Consider the following 21984-nt stretch of genomic DNA (forward strand, 5'->3'; position numbering starts at 1 on the left):
AAAAGTTGCTCCAGAGTGTGTCCTGCAGGTTATAAGATGCAAATGTCAATCAACTAAGAATCAATGTGGTACTAAGAGATGTTCATGTAAGAAGTATGACCTCAGTTGTGTGACAGCATGCAGTGGTTGTCATGGTGAAGGATGTGAAAATAAAGAGGTGAAACAGTTCTTCAGTTCAGTGTTTTCTAATTTCTTGGACAATCAAGCTTTTAGTTAATTATGATGAAAATAAGTATAAAACGCCATAATTCATTACAACAGAAGCAAGTCATGTGACCATCATTTTAGTTGTATGGAGTGACTTTAACTATTTATATGTCAGGTGACATGCCGTCAGATCAGATATTTCATATCTTAAGATCAATGTTATTAATTTTAGACACTCGAAGTTCACGAATCGAATGATGATGATAACGACAATGGACGAATAGCTTTGATTTATTCTATTATAAAATATGGAAATGCCAGTACTTGGACATTGGTTACAAGATTTAAAAAAAATTATGAAGTGAAATTTGTTATAAAAGATCCTTTTTTAGGCTACTATTTAGGTCGGTGTTTTTTTAGTAGTGTCCCAAAATGTAAAATCTTGCATTTCACATTTTTTGACATAATTTCTACAATTTTTCTATTTACCGGTCAACATTTGTTTAGTGTGGTGTATTTTAATGTCAAAAATATGTCAATATTGGTATGGGAGTAATTCAGCATAAAATATTCCAAAAATTATATTCAGCAACTTTTGAATTTCTACACTATATACAGCTACCGCAAAATGACTTCGGACCTTTTTACCAAAATTTATGCCAGGTTTGTGGCTGTGCGTTTTACATCAGATCATACCACTAACAATAAGCATTGTGACTAACAATGCGAAGATTGTGAAAAATGTGAAGAAGGTTATAATAATGCAATATGACAAATTATTAAGAAAGGTTGATAGTTTTTATTAAAAAATTTCATTGTATACAAAATGCTTGTTTTTCTTGAAAATTTAGAAAGGTCCGAAGTCATTTTGCGGTAGCTGTAGGCTACAATTGGTTTTAATTTTCCACTTTTATGGAGACTTGTTGTTTATCTATTGAGTATTCCAAAATCAGTTTGAAGAATAACTTCGGATGGGAAATTGTACACTTTTTTCGTAAGCTCTGGTTTAACAATGGAGTAATTCATTGCTTGTCACTCCTCCTTGTCACACCAGGCTAAAGCCTAATGGTGGATTCTACCTTATAGTCCACATTTAATGGCGAATAACTTCAAATGTGTGTATTTTTTGACTATAGTTCTTTTGTGAAAGTGATTCAGTATGAAATTATCTTTCGAATGAAGTATAAAACATCAATTTTAGACGATTTTGAATTTTTGGCCTATGGGGGCTGCGGCCATTATGGAAAATGGCCAAAACTTACTATTCCCAAGGGGGATTCATGGGGCTTTTTTCTTGGTGACTCCACATGACCAATCGAACCTTCTGACAAAGTTTCAGCTTGGTATTATTTTTTTCCGGGTCAAATCATTCAGCGACTGGACTAACTTCAAAGAATGCACGAATAGATGTTAGACTTTGCTTCATGTTTAACTTTTCAATAATGAAATGACAACATCGCGCGGTGCCCCAATTTAAACCCAGCAACAAGTTTGTGAGGAAAGATTTGTAAAAAGCGATTGTTTCAGTACGTCTTTAGTTTGTATCGGTTATTTTATTGTCATGTTCATTATGATGTCATATTCATATTCTCTAACGATCACTCGAAACTGAAGCTTGATTGTGAGGTAACGAAAGTGAGAACATTCGGAGAAAAGATCAAACGTGGCTTTCTCTCACCAAGAATTGCCAACGTGTGACAGTTGCCGTAGCAACAACAATGCAGTGACCGCCTATTTTCAACGTAGCGTTGTTGCAAAATTGCTTTGTTCTGTCGGATACCTAGCGAGAGACATAGCGTAAAAAAAGAAGTTGCGCTGCAGTTGGTTGGATAATTCAGTGTTTAACAAAAAAACAGGGTGGGCGAAACATATTTTGCCACCCTTGCTTCACGGCAGGGTGGGCGCCGCCCACCTGGCCCACCCTATTTCGACGCCTATGGACATAATTATATTTGCAATATCTATTAGAACAGAAAGTGGTAAAGTTTGTGCCACCATAAGTGTAGACTGTTAGCCACTTCAATGCAAAATTCCTAGTCCTTCCAATTTCCATCAATCTTATTGCTCTTATGTGTATTAGGGTGGGCTGAAAAACACTTAATTTTTAATTTAAAAAAAAAGGTGTTCTAAAAAGCTGCCAAATCGACCTAGAAATCATTTCCCAAAATTTTGGGGGGTGGCCCCCTCAATCGGCCATGCCACCCAGCCCAAAAGGTCAATTAAAGGTCAAATCGCCATATCTCAAAAACTACTTGGGCTGGAAGGGTGAAACCAAGCTCAAAAGAAGCAGAAACATAAAGTTTCTATCTGTTCCAGGAGAAATTTTTAGTATAGTTGCACTAAAAATTGAGATATTTAGAAAAAATACATATTTTACTAAAACGAGTGGTTTAAGTCTTGGAAAAAATGTAGAAATTTTCACTTTGGTGACGCATTCGGTCTGGAATGTAGCAAAAACATATATATGTATAATTGTATATTGTATAACAGGAGTGGGGAACCTTTTTAGTGTTGCGGGCCACATAAAATGAGAAATAACACAGGCGGGCCACTAAAAATTCGAAATTTTGTTTACAGATAAAAAATGCAGCGATAAGTAGACAATGATTTATTTCACTTTCACAGCTAGTGGGATGGCTGAAAGTTTTTATTTTTGCTGAGTCGTGTGATGTCTGCTGACACGGCAGATGTTGCAACTCTTAACTGCATCTCCACGTTTTTATCAGTCAGTCTGGAGCGAAGCCGACTTTTTGCTAGATTCAATTTGGAAAAAAAATGCTCGCAACGGTAGGTGCTTCCAAATAGAGACACATATTTCAAAGCATGTTTCCGCATCACTGGAAAATCATCAGCATTTATGTAGCGTTGATAAAAGTTGAGCAGTGGAATGTTTTGGTACATCGCTTTCAACGTATTGTCACTCTGGAGCTCTACTATTTCATGTTGGAAGTTACTAGGAACATCAGTTGCAACCACATTGAAAGGAGAGGCAAAAATATCTAACTCCATTTCTTTACTCTTTATGTCCAAAAATCTTGCATTAAATGTCTCCATAAGATTGACACATACATGGGCATATTTGGCTGTTGTAGAAGGCTTTTGCTCTTGCAAGGTAGGGAAATGTGCAGTGTTATTGTTTTCAAGTTGTACTTTCCACAGACGTAGTTTAGCTTCAAATGATTTCACTTTTGCAAACAAGGAGTTCAAAAGCTGACTCGGTCCCTGCAACTTGACGTTGAGCTCGGAGAGGTGCTTGCTAATGTCAACCATAAACGCTAAGTCACACAACCATTGGGTATCAGTGAGTTCAACGACATGGTTTCCCTGATTATTCATGAACTGATCGACTTCGTTTCGCAACAAGTAAAAGCGTGTAAGCATGTCGCTCCGACTCAGCCAACGAACTGCACAGTGGTAGACAAGGTCGTGGTAATCAGTATTCAGATCTTCCAGTAATTGCTTAAACAAGCGGCTGTTCAAACCTCTGCTTTTGATGAAATTGATGCATTTTATCACTATTGGCATGACATTACTAAGCTGAACTGACTTCGCGCACAAGTTTTCTTGGTGAATGAGACAGTGGCATACCACTAAATCACTTGCATTAAGGCCGTAACGTGTCATTTCTCTTTTTACAAGTGTAGTTAACCCCTTTTGTGAACCCACCATGGCTGGAGCACCATCTGTTGCAAGACCACTCAACCTTTCAAATGATAGATTAAATTTGCGCATTGCCACAACAAGCCTCTCAAACAAGTCTTCACCACGTGTTGTTCCATGCATAGATTCCAATGACAACAAATCTTCTTGTGTTTCAAAGTCTGAAGTTGTTCCTCGAATGAAAATTGCTAGCTGGGCGGTATTGGTTATGTCGGTCGACTCATCCAGGGCTAGAGAAAAAAAATCGAAAGCATGAGCTTTTTCTTTCAATGTTTTTTCAATATTTTCACCCATATCCTTAATCCGATCTGAGATGGTTCTTCGAGACAGACTGACTTTCTGAAACAATTCCACCTTATCCGGCGCTAGTAGCTTGACAGCAGTGACAATGCATTCTTTCACGAATTCTCCATCTGCATGTGGTTTCAGCTTCTTCGCTATCACTTCAGTAACTTCATAACTCGTTCTGACAATATCTTCATCCTGTTTGCAGTACCTTGACAAAGTGCTTTGCTGCGCTTGTAACACTCTTCTAAGGACACTAATCTTATCCTGCCTTGCCTGTCCTGTTAGCTGTTTCAGATTACCATGGCAGGAGTCATAATGACGCTCTAAATTTGATTTCTTCTTTGCTGCTACAGATTTACCACAAACAATGCACACAGGTTTACCACTTACTTCAACAAAGAAGTACAAGTTTGTCCAATCTTTCTGGAACATTCTGCCTTCATCACCAATCTTTCTTTTCTTTCCAGAAGCCATTGTACAACGCAAAATTTTGCTAATTTGAGAAGTAGGCTACTCTACAACGCACTTTTCACGAATAGCATAACTGACCGATTAACAATGACTGGTCACATTGTGACGTAGATTACACATTGTGACGTACACATTGTTGTTACAAATGGCCTTCTATGATGGATTAACTAGTCATAGAAGGCCATACGTATTACGCAATATACCGAGAATGCAGAGCCTACTCTTTTTTGAGCTGTTGTTTAACTTTCAATATGTTTTGGGTAAAGAAATCTTGACGCGGGCCACATGGAACAGTCACGCGGGCCGCATTCGGCCCGCGGGCCGCAGGTTCCCCACCCCTGTTGTATAACATTCAAATAAAATCACTAGTAATAGTAATATCCAAAAAACCTTTACAGCCTGTTTCATCCTATGATAGGATTCATATGGTTTTTATTCAAGAACTATCTGAAGATCCCATCACAGGGTGAAACTGGCTGTTACGGTTTATGGTACTAGTAATTTTATTTGATTATATTTCTCTGCTTGGCCATGTGTTTGGTATTGAGCACTCTTTTTGTAGAGTTAATAGTTCAGTTTATGTATATATATAATATATATAACATTCAATGGTTTTACTTGACATGTAATGTATAATATAATATTTTGCAAAGCATGCAAAAACAACATAGAATTTGAAGCAGTTATTTTCTCCTGTAATGTGTTACAAGTACAAAGTCATCAATTATACAATTAATCCAGCATTGCCTTTTCAGTTACGTACTTGCAAAGTCCAGTGATTTGACATGATTATTGCTATCATCAAATTATGAGTAATGGGGAACAACTATATCAACTATAATATATCATACTTTCTACAACTAGTAAGCAAATTGGACACAAATTAGCAAGAAAACATAGCATAATATACATTTCCGTTTTTCTCTGAAATTGGTAGGTTCATTTATGATCATAGGCGTCAAAATAGGGTGGGCCGGGTGGGCGACGCCCACCCTGCCGTGAAACGAGGGTGGGCAAAATATGTTTTGCCCACCCTCGTTTCAGTGAGTAACACATACAAAATATGTGTTACTCACTGCATTGTTGTTGCTACGGCAACTGGCAATTCCTGGTGAGAGAAAGCCACGTTTGATCTTTTCTCCGAATTTGCGTCGGCAATTTGGTCTTTTCTCCGAATGGTCTCACTTTCATCACGTCACAATCAAACTTCAGTTCCCGGTCAGCGTAAGGGAATGTGAATATGACATCATAATGAACATGACAATAAAATAACCGATACAAACTAAAGACGTACTAAAACAATCGCTTTTACAAATCAAAATGCGGCAAATCCGAAGGCGCCACTAGATAACAGGTCACGAGTCACTCGCTTTTTAAGTCGCGAAGGAAAACATAAAAGAAGTTTGTTTAGTTTAGCAGCGCTCATAAGATCGCAAGATGCAAGAAAGAAAACATCCAACCTATTAAAGCTTAATTGCTGCAGCGACGCTAAACGCAGTTTTTGTGAGAAAGACTAACCACACTTTTCGAAATTAGCGTCGGCAATTGCCGAAGTGATTGTAAGGACCACAAGATTACAAGAAAAAACTAATTTTCTTAGACTACACCAGACTAGGATGTTGATTCAATCTTACTATTGCTGGATGTTTTATTTGGGTTACTTCCTACTTCGCCGGCGCTTAGACACGTGCCCAGCTTGGAGAATCATTCATAAAAATATCACCCTATTTGCATTGATTTAACTCCAGTAGACGTCAAATTATTGTAAGCATCTACTCCTTGTTGCACCTCGCTTTCCGTTATCTCGTCCAGCTGATCAAGCATCTGATGATACTGATTCTGACTAGTTCATAAAACAGACTTTATGTTGCTCGCAGTGTCCTAATTGTGCCGAAATTATGTTGGCTTATACTGTACGTAAATCGAGGCGATCTTCTCGCAGGGAGCTATTAATATGTTACCTGTACCTTGTTGAGCAATTAACGTTATTTTATGATAATTCAACGTCGCTAGATGTCGAATTAATGTAAAACAAACGTAAATTTCTTATTGGGCATTGTTGTTACGCAATATAACCCGCCGGAAAAATTAAATCGATTTGTGCGGACTCGAATGTTGAATCAACCCAAAATTAACTTACTTTCCTTCCACGTGAGTTTTTTAACGTGAATTACCGTAACAGCGTGCGTATCGCGTTGCTCGCTTTATCACCCTATTATTACATCACAACAAATCAAACAATGCGTTCGTAATAGACTACTCTAGTATATTTTTCGCTTCTCGTTTTACATGTTTTAGTACAATCTTTTCCTACTAAATATTCACAGTAATTGCCGAGGCAATTTCAAATTTTGCCGTTTGGCCTCGGCAACGTTTTTGCCGAAGTAAAAATATGCTCATTTTGAAGACTGAACCATTGCGAATTTGCAAACATACACATTCAATGAAATCTGTTTGAAAACTCTCGCCCACCCAGAATTCCTCTCTTCTAAGAAAAAATCGACGCTTATGTTTATGATAGCAGTCAATAATTTATGGGGCACATTGACTACTTAATTGCATGCATCCCAACTCATGGGCCTATGTATGTTGTATGAACCGCATTTAACTGCACCTTGCATCAGCACATTTCAATCCTGCATCACATATCTATTATATATATACTGTACAATAGATAAATATTATTCAATCTGTTGTTAATTCACATGGTGAATTGCTTTTTTTGTCAAACATTTTCATCAGTTTTCATGAACGGATTCTTTGTCGTATCATCCCATCCCTTCTTTCAAATGTTGCAACTGAACTGGATGCTTCAGATACAAGTTTGACATGTCTTTCCACAGTTTGGTTATGGCAAGGATGTTCAAGTTGCAATGGACTTTGTCTAATTTGTTCAATTTTACTATTACTGAGATGTCTTTGTTAGAGGAGGTTCTTGCAGGCCAGGAAAATCCAGGTTCACCATTTTGTGAAATGCCTTTGCTTTCACATTGATTTTCGGAATTAAAAACTTACGAACTGAACTTGTTGCCCTCTGGCTCTGCCTGTGTTGATCTTCTAGTTCCAGAAACTCTCCTTCAAAGTTGTGGTTGCCTAATTTGAATTCAGGGATCCTTCCACGCAGGGACAACACTTTGTTTACAGCTTGCCTGCGGATACTTTCATCCTCGTGTCCAAGCATCCCCAAAATAAACTTGTTCAGGATGTGCAAAAAAGCCATTTCTTTGCACAGCTTCAAAGGCAATATCAGCAAGATTTTGTTTGGAAATTTTATGATCCTTTGTAGCATATTATAGAAGTTTTCTGATCCATGTGTAATTTTGTGATTTTGCTATAGTTCAAACCATGATGGAAAATATATCAGCATGCAAAATTTTGCTAGCAACACCAAATTGGTTGAGGGATTTTCTGTTGCAGTATAAAAACGTAGGATGCGACAAGCCAGAGTTAGCCACCTTGAGTGCACAATTGGACCAACCTTGATCAGCTTCAAGTCTATGTCAACAGATCCAACCATCACTGCTAAACAAAATCTGTAAGCGTAATTTTGAACTGCAGAACGTAAACAACATCGTTTGGCAAAAACGAAAAGTTTTGGTTGAGAATAGAAGAAAAAGTGACCACAGGCCAATCGGAAACACAAGAGTCAATGGCTTTTCCATTTTCCAATAGGCCCAGTAAAACTATCTGGACTATTGGTAATGCCATCGAGAGTTGCAAAGACATGGTGCAGAGGGAGTTCATTTGCATGTAAAAGGCACACAGACCACTGCAAAGGTCTCTTAAAAAGTACTTCCAGGCATCTTATGTATCCAGAATGGGGTCCAGTCATTGCAGGAGTGCCATCTGTTCCTACCATTGCAAGTTTTGTTTTCAATGCAGTGCCTTCCATAGCTTCATATACACAATTTACAATAGCTTTTCCTTATCCATTTTCAGGTGTTAAGTAAAACCAGCCTGGTTCACCAACAACTACATAATGTTCTTCCAAGACAGTGGCTTGATAGTGCCTGCCATTATCTGCTTCAAGAAGTGAGAGTGTGGCATCCCTTCTGCCATCGATGTACAGTTGTACACCCCATTAACGAGTTCAAAGAACTTTTCCTCATTATGTCATATTTCTGCTCTGAATCGGCACAGGAATCAATTCTGCAGTACTGATATATATACTTAATAATTTACAGTTTCTGTGATTTTGCCCCTCAAGTTTACCATAAAAAGCGTTTTTTTGAAATAACATAATTTGTAGTGCTACTATGAGAAAAACATCTCTTAGGACAGATAGAAACTTTGTGTTTCTGCTTCATTTGAGCTTTGTTTGACCCTTCCAGCCCAAGTAGTTTTCGAGATATGGCGATTTGACCATTATTTGACCTTTTGGGCTGGGTGGCACGGCCGATTGAGGGGGCCACCCCCCAAAATTTTGGAAAATGATTTCTAGGTCGATTTGGCAGCTTTTTAGAACACCTTTTTTTTTAAATTAAAAAATAAGTGTTTTTCAGCCCACCCTAATGTGTATTGTGTAGTCATGCTCACAATCATAATATATATAGAAAAATTTACAATATTTCACTTTAACCTGATAAATGCGCATCACCACAATTGTCATTCTAACCAGTCACTCGTATTGTGCGCAACACCACACAATTGTCGATTTCACGACTGCAGCAATCCACTACACATTTAATTTTGCTTTGTATTCTTCACCTTTTCTGGACGCCACTATTACACTGTGACGACTACTATTACATGCAAAAAATATATAAAAAGGAATATTGTTTCCAATGATAATTGCAATCTAATGGAAAAAATACAGTAATGATGGATTTACATACTAAAAAACAGTACTGTACATAGTGTACAAGTCACCGGCCTGGTTAAAAATACCACAACGTCATACATTGAAATCAACCCAACATACAGGGCGAAACTACTTTACCTTTACTTTATTGTTCATACACTTCACCTATAGAAAACTTCAATACAAGGACAAATGTCTCACAATCTCGGGTTTACAAACATGGGTCCTAAAGTCTTATGACAACTACCATATATACTCGAGTTTATGCAGGCCTCGAAATTCATGGCGGACATGTCCGCCATCACAGCATGTGATGTCCGCGAGAAGTACCATCTGGATCAGTCATATTTGTCCGACGAGAAATAACACAAATCGTCATAGCATAGCACGAACAAGTGTTGCGAGAATGTAATTTCCGCGCATTTAGAAAATGTGAATACTGTATCCCTTAGCAGGAAAACAGAAAAAAATTCAAGCAGGAAAACTTTCGATTTTTACGTTGCTTCAATGATGGATGACATTGAATCAAAGGTGAATTCTTCACTAAGAATCGATGGGAGTATCGATACTTCTACATCAGGCATGCACTTTTATGGATAAGTCTTTCAGTTCATCAGATTTTTTTACATGCTTAAGAAAGCTTACTTTTCCTTTTCCAAATGGAGCCGAAACAGTATCACAGCCGGACCATGCATGAATAAACAGAAGATGTTTTCTGATTGTATCCAGTGGTGGTGAAACAGTTTTCATGCTCCATCCCTTCTGAGCCCTTTCTTGGAAAAATACAACACCTTGAAAATCTTCCCTCCAATGATGAAGTAACATAACAATGATGTCTGTGTCGTCGGCTACAACAACAATAGGATTTCGTCTGCTTGCAGAAAGATTGATTGCTGTTTCCACAATTTCAGTGTCAGCATCACCATCACAGTTAGTTACTTGCTGTCCATCTTTCTTCAGGAAAACTTTCGATTTTTACGTTGCTTCAATGATGGATGACATTGAATCAAAGGTGAATTCTTCACTAAGAATCGATGGGAGTATCGATACTTCTACATCAGGCATGCACAACATACGGCCCGCGAAACCTTGTCATGCGGCCCACGAGATATTCCGTGATTTCGCTCAGTTTTGCTGAAAAATTTTACAACAACAATCCAACCTTTGTTGCTTGTTTCTGCACAAACTGCGCGCATAAATATTTTCAAAACGTAGTGTCTGGTACCATAGGTGTCAGTGTAAATCAGAATTTTACTGTTGGTTGAGTTGTCCGCATTTTGTGAAATATACAGTACCCCGTAATCGTGTTATGACTGAAAACAAGAGAAGGAAGATTGAAAATGAAGAGTAAGCAACGATCCTTGATTACTGATGGACATTTGGAAGATATCCTAAAAATATCAAGTTCCAGCATCTCGCCTAATTATGACTTGCTTGTTGCGAACAAAAGATGTAACGTTTCTCATTAAATTTCATTTTTTGATATTAGTCTTGTATGTAGATTTCTTGTTAATGTTAGGAATTTATACTTCGTTGGATTTGCTATTGTTTGTCACCGTCGAGGGGTTACTTTTGTAGTAAAACCGTCGATACAAGCTCTTATGAGAGATAAATAGAACAAAACAGTAATAAACTTTTCTCCACGGTTACAGTTACATAATCAACAAATCCGATGCTTTACCGCCGATAAGCGTTAAAAACAACTAGATACTGTAGTGCGAGAGGCAACCGTCTCTTGACAGTAACCATCTTCTCAATGATATCTCTTATTCGACGGTTAATCGGTCACATTATATAAAATAGGCTACACGCTAGTTACAACAACGTTAGCACGCGGCCCGCGAAAAATATTTTTTCCTAAAACAGCCCGTGTACTGTTTTGAGTTGTGCATGCCTGTTCTACATTAATCACACGCAACTTAGTTCAAGTCTTACGTCACAATGTCTGGCTTTGACCTCCGAGTAATATTGATAAGGCAAGGTTGGTTACAAAATTAGATTATATTATAGATTAATTAGATTATATATACGAGTAGGCTACTACAGCAAGATGTAGCAAATTTATTAAAATTTGGTATTACAGTAAGAAAGAAAAGGCCCAGGAAAAATTCACTTTCGCTCACATGACGTGCAAAAATTAACTTAAAGGGCCATGCAATAGGGTGTGCCACTTTGTAACATTTTTTTATAACCAATGTCTCAACCCATTTTGGGGTTCCTTTTAGGACCAAAAACTATCCCAAAAATTTTTGGGGAAAAATATTCGAATTTAGTGGCGCCACAGAGCACAGACAGGGTTGAGAAAAACCCGGGTTTTTTTTAAAAAAGCCCAACCCGCCTGGGTTTTTTGGGGTTTTATTGGGTTTTTTAAAAAAGATGCAAAAAAAGGTAGATTCATGCTTATTTCACCTCAAAACTACTTTTTACGAATGAAGTGCCTGTCACTCACAGTACATGCTTGCATAACTCAATAAAATAATGCACTAGGGCTGTTGTTGCATGAATGTTGCATCATCCATTAATTTCAAGATCAAGTTGGATGTTGCATCATCCATTGATTTCTATGCCAAGTTGATGCTACCTTGGTAGAAATCACATTATTGTATCATTTGCTTTAGATTTGAAGGCAAGGAGCATTTATGTCATCATGTTTAAATATTTTTTATCATTTATATAAATATTGTAATTTATATACAGTATACAGTCAACCCTCGATTTAACGGACAAATGCGGACCAGCAGCAGTCCGTTGCTGGAAAAAGTCCGTTAATCGAAAATACCGTACTCCCACTACTGTACAGTGTACAGTCAAGTACTCTGCTATAGCGTAGACCATCTGTCACCGCTTAATAAACCAAACACTGTACAGTACAACACAGTAGCAGTTTAAAGACACATGAAATGCGTTCCTTGTTTGTATTTTGTATAGCCTGCGCGACTACAGTACACAGGTACATTTACAGTACACAACTTAAATGTGGATTAATCTGAGTCAGAGATGATCATCAACTCATCATGTCCATCCTCCTGAACATCAACCTCAGGGATGGCGGGATGATGACTGCAGCATGGGGCATCATTGTTCAGATTTTCAGGGGCAGGTGGGATGCGTAAGAGAGATGGAGACGACACAGATGGGTTGGCTGGAGCACCATGTTGAACAGGGCGGCTAGGGGCAAAGAAGCTGTTGATTTTTGTCTGGCGACCCCCCATATGCAGTTCTTTGGTGATATGCTCCCTGATCATCCTGAGCTTCCCATATTGGTGCGCCATCTCAGGTAGTTGGCTGTAGGCGGAGTAATCAATGAGGGCATCGATATAACTCCGTAGAGGTGACAACTTCACCTTGGGGACTTCAATCGCCTCTTCCTCGTCACTGCTTTCCTCTTCTCCACCATCCACCACAGATGCCACTATGTCGGCCTCAGACATGAACTGATACCCTGGGTCCAGATCTAATTCGTCCAGCCAGTCTGTTATATCATCGATGGAGGTGGATACCTCCCCACCACGCTGCAACATTTGGAGAAAATCTCCTGCCTCTATTCCTTCAAAGTTGGCCTCTGAATCTTTGTCCTCTAAGATTTTCTTCCATGAATTTGCGAGGACGGACACCTTAATGTCTTGCCACGCTGCTGCAAAGTTATAAATGGCTGAACAAATATTGTAATTTTTTATGTTGCTTAAGGTCCGCTGGCCCCTGGTGTCGACCTCAGCATCTGTTTCGTCCTCTACAATGACCAGGACCTCATCCAAGTAACGTCGGATGTAGCGCCTCTTCAAGGCGCTAATAACCCCCTGGTCCATTGGCTGTATAACCGATGTTGTATTAGGGGGCAGATAAAGGACCCTTATCTTGCCGTCAGCGCTTACAAGCTTCTCTTCACTAGGGTGCGCTGGGGCATTGTCGAGTATTAGAATCGCTCGTACATCATCAGGAGAAATCTTCAGCACTTCTTCTTGATATTTCCGAGTCGCAGGCACAAAATGCGAGAAAAACCAATCAGTGAATATTGCAGAGTTAAACCAAGCTTTCTTAGAGTTGTAGTAAACTACTGGCAGGTCACGCTCGACGTTTAACCCCTTAAATGCCCGTGGTTTCTTCGATTTGCCCACCACGGCTAGCTTCAGTCGGTGAGTACCGGTGGCATTGGACCCGACCAGGACCGACAGTCCGACAGCCTTTCCTTGCTTGTCTTCTTCCCCTTGGTCTTCTCCTCACCCTGACGGACTTGAGAATTCTTCGGGAAAGAACGCCAAAAAATTCCCGTCTCGTCTGCGTTATATACTTGAGATAGGGTGAGGCCTGCGTCACTAATCAGCTTTGTTAATTTTTCGCGAAAGGGGGCCACACTTGCCGTATCTGCATCACCAGCCTCGCCATGCAGAACCTCGTTAAATAATCCGTGGCGATTCCGGAATCGCCAAAGCCACCCATCACTGCCCTTAAAGTCGGTTAAGCCAAGACTGGTAGCAAGTTTAGCAGCAGCTGCGATTAACTCTGTCCCACGCACATTTACTCCACTGGACCGTTGTTGAACGTACCACTTCATAACTGCTGCGTCCAAAGATTGTTCCTTACCCATCTTCACATGTTTTCTGTTGCTCACTTTACCACCCTTGGAAGACGCCGCATCAACACAATAAGACGTAGCGTATTTCAACAGCTTGTCCTTGCTCTTCTTAATGTCTAAGACTGTTTGTTTTTTGACACCATACTGATCGCAAACACTCGCAACGCTGGCCCCTTTTTCAAGCTTTTCGATCAGTTCTAGTTTCTGCATCACCGACAAGTTCACACGTTTACGTTTTTCATTTGGCTTAGACATAATGCACCGTACTAAACACAGGCAAGTTCTAACTGAGTCTAAGGTGCACCGAATGAAGGCTCTTGCTAACAGAGTACAGTACAGAGTACGCTGATAGATCACAATACGTATTGTGACGTTGTGAGAGACAGCTTTCTAATCTGGTGAATTCCAAAACAATAAAAACCGTTCTTTTGGTACATTCTTTTACTCATAGATCTGCGCATACTGAGTCCATTAAATCCGAAGTCCGTTAAATCGAAGTCCGTTAAATCGAGGGTTGACTGTATTATATATAGTAATGGATGAGTGATTGCGTGGCCAATGGCCATAGGCAAACGCTCTGAAACAGCCATGCGTTAGAATCCAGAATCTGTAATTGGTGAATAGCCTCCTAAATTTCATTTTACATCATATATACAGACTACAGTAGAGTAGTACTTTCACCAGTTTAACTATAGTATGATATAAGGCCTTCTTGCATAAATGAGTTTTAGTGTAGTATACACAAAGTGGCATTACTTGATTTTTGTGTACTGTACAGTGTACAATATCCACTGCGTTTTCAGTTTATTCTTGGAAATTTACTTCACAATCACATCCTTAAGTCCTAATTTAAAGTTTGTTTTAAGTGCTTTGTACATAGTGTTTTTGTTCATTCTTTTAATTTTCTAATAAAAACTGGACAAATATGATGCTTTGGGTTTTTTATGGGCTTTTTTAAGTGGGTTTTTAAAAAAAAAACACCCGGTTTTTTTTGGGTCGGGTAAAATACGGACAACCCTGGCCACAAAGCACTTCGGAGCAAATTTCGTCAAAATCGCTATATCTGACTCTGGGTTTTTTTTTCTGTCATTTATCGGTCATTGACCGATTTTTTAGCAAAATGTCCGAAAAAAATATAGTCAATTCGGTCAAAATGTCAGAAAAAATATATAGTCAATTGACTGTATATGACCAAAAATGACTTAAAATGACTGAAATAAATAAAAAACGACCAAATTTGTTCAAGTCATTTCGGACAAATGACCGAAAAGTCTCAGCGGAAAAATAAACCCTGATCTGACTGACCGGTAAGGATAGGGAGTTAATTTTAGGCTCTACTACAAAGCGGTACACCCTACCATGCAAGTCCATTTTCAAAAGCCAACAGAGAGTTAAAATGCATAAACTACCTAGATACTCAAGAACACGTTTTACTTGTTTTATAAATAAAAAAAACTTTTTTGTTCAAACGCAATCTTGAAACAAAGTATCGATTTTTCAATTCGAACACACGCCATATGAAGCGATGTCAAAATAAAAATTTTCCTCAGGTGACGTCATACGAGTACTGCTGGGCAAATATTTTGCTTGTTTGAGGTGCGGTATGCGTTTGCAGCAGTTGATAATATTATCTCAAGTTATAATTTACATACAAAATTCCATTTTATCCATGCGACCGGCTGTTAGGAAGCGTCAAGTTCTTGAGGTAATTTTAAGCTAACAATTATATTATTACATGTTTGGGAGCTGGTTTACAAGCTTCCCACTTGGTTAAAAAGGCGATGACGTCACGGAGTAGGTATTCACCAAAACAAACAGTACAAAAGTGGGGTGAAATCAGTCAACCATGACGATAAAAAGCATGCAAGTGTCTGCCTTTAGTAAATTAGTTGTGATTTGCTTGTGTCTGCTTCAATTTTTACAATTGAACCAGCCCTGCAAAGCAGAAGATCTCACCTGTGCAAAGCAATGTACCGGTAACACAGGCCCAAAAAAACACCACATATCTCCTTAGAACAGAGTTATCGGAAGAATACTTCTAAAGATACCAGCATTTAATCAAGAACATACCTCTGTCGTTTCTGCTTTGATTTTTACAATTGAACCATTGCTGGAAAGCACAAGCTATCGTCTACCCAAATAAAGCTAAGCCAGATCCTAGAAGTTAAAAATATTTCCTAGGTAAAGAGTTGAACTTGACCGAGTTTAACCATTTATACGAAAAATAACTTTAAAGATACCAGCATTTAATCAACACTAATTTAAAGAACATATCTCTGTCTATTTACAAGCAAAAGTTGAGGTTGATAGCTTTTTCACAAAGCGAGCAACCGGGCTTCAAACACATGCAAATAGCGCCCGATGACTCGTTGCATTTCCGAATCGAAGCAAGTATACAAGTCTCCCCCGGTCTGCGATCATTATATGACTTTATTAAATTAGTTGTAAGTTGCTTGTTTCTGCTTCGATTTTAACAATTGAACCATTGCTGAAAAGCAGAAGCTATCGTCTATCCAAATGAAGGTGAGCCAGACTCTAAAAGTTAAAAATATTTCTTAGGTAAAGTGTTGACCTTGACCTCCTTTAACCATTTATCCCACAAATATTTTTAAAGATACCAGCATTTAATAAACGCTCATCTAAAGAACATCTCTGTCTATTTACAAGCAAAAATTGAGGTTGATAACTTTTTCACAAAGCGAGCAACCGGGCTTCTAACACAAGCAAATAACGCCCGATGACTCGTTGCATTTCCTAATCAAAGCAACGAGTCAACGAATTTGTTTGTCATAGGTGGTTTGGCATCTGAAAAGTAAATATGTTTTGACTTTGAAGTTCAGTGGAACAAAGTATCCGCTAATCAATATGTGATGTATAGGGCCCACAAAAGTCAATAAAGTCAAACTTTTTAAGGTCCTCGTCTGTCCACGAAACAAAGAATAAAGTTGTTTTCAGCACCTAGGGGTCTGTTTCTAAGAAGTTTATAGGTCAAAAAAAAGTCAAAATTGCCAATAAAGTCAAAGTTTGTCAAATTATGGCTCTTGAGAAACTTTTTGTGTTTCTTGAGAGTAATTTTTGTCAAAATCTTCGTAGAAGCATTGTTTGCATGCAACACATTTGCATTGCATGCAACTTGTATTGTTGAAAACTTATTTCGAGCAAAAAAGCATAAGAAATAAGCACTCCATGGGACACGGTTTAGCAATCTTAGACTAGCCTACAGATGTAAAAGAAACATAAATGAGTACACTTGTGACCAGCCATATATATAATGCATCACAGTATCATTTGCAACACCCGCTGAATTTCACAAAAATAACTTTCTAATCATTTTGCGAACACTTTCCACATGTAGGATTCTGACACTTGGAACACGTAAATTTCGTTGCATTGTTACAGCCTCTTCTATACTATGTTATGTATAAAATCTATAGCATTTCCTGCGTTTACTTGACTCAGGTGTCATGACAATAGTTGTGTTGTTCTGTAGTTGGTGGCACAAACATTCAATGAGCTCGAGTATAAAGTCTTTTCGTGATATATGGTTACCAGTCGACTTTATAAAAAGGGCACATGCGTTGATTGCCGCTACATCGAGGATGTTACCCCATAATGGCCACCTCCTGGAAACTGATTGCTATTGCACAAACGAACTATTTGATCAAAAACGTCGACGCCAGGGCTGTGGAGTCAGCGGTTATAAACTGAGGAGTCGGAGTGGTTCATATCTCGCCAGACAGCCCTGGAAGAAACCACTAAGGGTACCGGTAACTATATTCCTCGTTCTTTACTTTTGAGATGATTGATTTCGCTTTCGTTTTTTTCAGATCTTGGGTTCATCCATAGGACCATAAACCACAGTCTGGAGTATGTTTCAGCCACAGGTGTTCACACAAACCACGTAGAAAACCTGTGGCTGAACTGTAAGCGAAAATTCAAACGCATAAATGGAACTAAAGGGAGGTGATCCCAGGATACTTAGATGAGTTCCTATGGCGGCGCCAGTGGACCCGCTATCAATATTTCCCACAAATCTTATGAGCGATCGCAAAAGCCTATCCACTTGTTTAGCGCGAAACTTTGTATACGGTGTAGCCATGGTGTAGCAGTCCAAAAGTTACTGCGTGCCAGTTGTGACAAGGGTTGCCAAATATGTCATTTAAATTTTATTTCATTTTGTTTTGAAAAACAATTAAATTTTTAACCTCTCAAAAGTTCAGAATAACAATTATAAGTATTTTGTAATGTTAACTACAAATCTTGCATTAGTTTGAGTGCAACGAATTCATTAAACTTAGTTAAAGCAATTTTCGTTTTTGTATCGTTTGCAAAAACGCCGGGCAAGTGGGTGTGCTTTTTCAAAATTTGTTTAGGAAAGGGCAGCGAAGTATAGCAGCTGCATCATATAAGGCTGTTCTCTGTTTTCTTAGCGAGATAACATGTAATGTAAGGTTATTTTTTATGCTTGATGCAATATTGTCGCAAACCTATTCGAAATGTGTTTCATGATGGTCTCTGCCTGTCCTTGTATTTATTGTTGGATTCTGTTTTGCATCCTTCCATTTAGCGTGCTTGTTTTATTTCACTGTGTTGTTTTCTTACACCTTTCTTTACAATATACAAATCATTTCACTTTGAAATTTACGTTTAATTCCGAAATCGAAGCTACGTGCGGTACTTCAATATAGCCTACACCAAGATTATGATTAAATGACCTCTGGCTAAGGCTATGCCAGATGACAAAGATTTGGTTTAAAAGGACGGAAATGCGAGAGAAGCTATAATTGTGTTCAGATGAACCCAGTGGATGGAATAGTAGGCTAGCCTACGCAGGTAAAGTCTTCAATGACGAGCAGAAATTTCACTTCGTATGTGGATCAAACCCGGGGATGGAGGAAAAAGCTATCAACCCCAACTTTTGCTTGTAAATAGACAGAGATATGTTCTTTAGATTAGTTTATTAAATGCTGGTATATTTAAAGGAATTTTTCGTATAAATGGTTAAACTCGGTCAAGTTCAACTCTTTACCTAGGAAATATTTTTAACTTTTAGGGTCTGGCTTAGCTTTATTTGGGTAGACGATAGCTTGTGCTTTCCAGCAATGGTTTAATTGTAAAAATCTAAGCAGAAACAAGCAAGTTACAACTAATTTAATAAAGACATTTAATGATCGCAGACCGGGGGAGACTTGTATACTTGCTTCGATTCGGAAATGCAACGAGTCATCGGGCGCTATTTGCTTGTGTTTGAAGCCCAGTTCCTCGCTTTGTGAAAAAGCTATCAACCTCAACTTTTGCTTGTGAATAGACAGAGATATGTTCTTTAAATTAGCGTTTATTAAATGCTGGTATCTTTAAAGGTATTTTTCGTATAAATGGTTAAACTCGGTCAAGTTCAACTCTTTACCTAAGAAATATTTTTAACTTTTAGGGTCTGGCTTAGCTTTATTTGGGTAGACGATAGCTTGTGCTTTCCAGCAATGGTTCAATTGTTAAAATCGAAGCAGAAACAAGCAAGTTACAACTAATTTAATAAAGACATATAATGATCGCAGACCGGGGGAGACTTGTATACTTGCTTCGATTCGGAAATGCAACGAGTCATCGGGCGCTATTTGCCTGTTTTTGAAACCCAGTTGCTCGCTTTGTGAAAAAGCTATCAACCTCAACTTTTGCTTGTAAATAGACAGAGATATGTTCTTTAAATTAGCGTTTATTAAATGCTGGTATCTTTAAAGGTATTTTTCGTATAAATGGTTAAACTCGGTCAAGTTCAACTCTTTACCTAGGAAATATTTTTTAACTTTTAGGGTCTGGCTTAGCTTTATTTGGGTAGACGATAGCTTGTGCTTTCCAGCAATGGTTCAATTGTTAAAATCGAAGCAGAAACAAGCAACTTACAACTAATTTAATAAAGACATATAATGATCGCAGACCGGGGGAAACTTGTATACTTGCTTCGATTCGGAAATGCAACGAGTCATCGGGCGCTATTTGCTTGTGTTTGAAGCCCGGTTGCTCGCTTGGGCGCTATTTGCTTGTGTTTGAAGCCCGGTTGCTCGCTTTGTGAAAAAGCTATCAACCTCAACTTTTGCTTGTAAATAGACAGAGATATGTTCTTTAAATTAGCGTTTATTAAATGCTGGTATCTTTAAAGTTATCTTTCGTATAAATGGTTAAACTCGGTCAAGTTCAACTCTTTACCTAGGAAATATTTTTAACTTCTATGATCTGGCTTAGCTTTATTTGGGTAGACGATAGCTTGTGCTTTCCAGCAATGGTTCAATTGTAAAAATCGAAGCAGAAACGACAGAGATATGTTCTTGATTAAATGCTGGTATCTTTAGAAGTATTCTTCCGATAAATAGTTAAACTTGGTCAAGTTTAACTATTTTCTAAGGAGATATGTGGTGTTTTTCGGGCCTGTGTTACATTGCTTTGCATAGGTGAGATCTTCTGCTTTGCAGGGCTGGTTCAATTGTAAAAATTGAAGCAGAAACAAGCAAATCACAACTAATTTACTAAAGGCGGACACTTGCATGCTTTTCATTGTCATGGTTGATTGAAATCACCCCACTTTTGTACTATTTTTTTGGTGGGCACCTCCTCCGTGACGTCATCGTCTTTTTAACCAAGTGGGGAGCTTGTAAACCAGCTCCGACTTGGTGCTCTTTCACAATTCGCCCTGTTGATCAACTGGATGATGACGTCATACGTCAATGGACTACAGTATTATAAAGAAAGAAGTAATAAGTATGGGGTAGAAATGCACTGAAAAACACATGAAGGAAATTGTCTCCCATTTATTCATTTGTTGTTCAATTTCAACAAATTTGCTATCGTTTGAAAGCACAAGCATACATCTAACCAACTAAGTTAATACCAAGTAGGGATGGGCAATTCAGAATAATTCACTATTCCAGAATTATTCCGGAATACTAAACCGAATCCAGAATACCGAATCCTAATAACCTCCAGGCTCCAGCAACACAAAAAGTAAAAAAATTCAGACACAAAAGCTACACAATCAAAGTAAATGTTTGTTGCAATGCAACACATTAAGGCATTCTAAATGACTTGCAGCCAAACGGGAGCAGTGTTGCCAGATGATGGAAGCCACTTGGCAACAAAAAGTAACTAAAATTTCACCAGATTTTTAAAACACCCTAAACAGGCTAGTAGCCAGCCGGGGCCAGGGGGGCCTCGCCCCTCCCTGAAAAAATTTCGTCCCCCCTGGCAAAATCCCAACATTCTCGAGCAACAGCTACAATTATAATGATTTTGCCCAAAAAAATTTTTTGGCCCCCTCTAAAAAAAGCTGGCCTCCCCCTTGCTCTGCGGTCTGGCTACGGCCCTGACCCTAAATAAAGCAATTTCGCTTAAATAGTTTTTAAGACATAATACACTGCCATCATCCAAATGCAAACCTCTTGCAAAATGTTTTCTATACGGGCAGGGATTATTTGCTAAAAAGTTTAAAAAAATTGAAAAAACTTTCTTGAAAAAAATTGAGTAGGGAAAATTTTACCAGATTTCACCAAAAAGTTGTCTGGTTCCAAGGTCAAAAAGCTTGGCAATAAAGACCTCTAAACTTCACCAGAATTTTTTAATTTGATATTCTATTTCCCCATCTGGCAACGCTGAACGGGAGCGCAGCTTAGTTGCCGTCAAGCCGCAGTCGAAAAGAATCGCTCGGAAGATGCTGATGTGGCAGGTATGCTGGGGTGTTTCAGAGCCAACTCCTTTAGCAGGGACATCTGCTCAATGTTGTTACCCCACCAGTCAAACTATCGCAGAGTCGCATACGCACGTGGATTGAAAAAAAGCATTGCATGATTGTGCATGTGTACAAAGCTTGAAGAAAATTGCGCGCTTAGTTTCTTTGATTGCTCATGCAAGCGAGTGACGTAGAGTTGCATGCATCGTGCGTGCACAACGCGTGTACAATGGTTTTGAAAGTGCGGATGGTGTCAGTGCAAAGAAAAAAGTGAGTAAACCACACTTTTTTTCAGTTAACCGTCTCCAGCTGTCAGCTTGCACAAGA

General features: G+C 38.6%; 1 protein-coding gene across 1 annotated transcript; it reads right to left on the bottom strand.

Annotated features, from left to right (window-relative positions):
- Window positions 1–2537: 2537 nt before the first annotated feature.
- On the bottom strand, window positions 2538–4569 carry LOC145770993 (general transcription factor II-I repeat domain-containing protein 2B-like). Its single transcript, XM_082582732.1, has 2 exons — window positions 3363–4569; window positions 2538–2587 (listed from the first exon to the last, which is right to left on the bottom strand). Exons 1-2 carry the CDS (start codon window positions 4567–4569, stop codon window positions 2538–2540), a joined length of 1257 nt encoding a protein of 418 aa, XP_082438858.1.
- Window positions 4570–21984: the final 17415 nt, after the last annotated feature.

Source organism: Aplidium turbinatum, chromosome 5 (assembly GCF_918807975.1).
Source record: "Aplidium turbinatum chromosome 5, kaAplTurb1.1, whole genome shotgun sequence".
Lineage (NCBI taxonomy): Eukaryota > Metazoa > Chordata > Ascidiacea > Aplousobranchia > Polyclinidae > Aplidium > Aplidium turbinatum.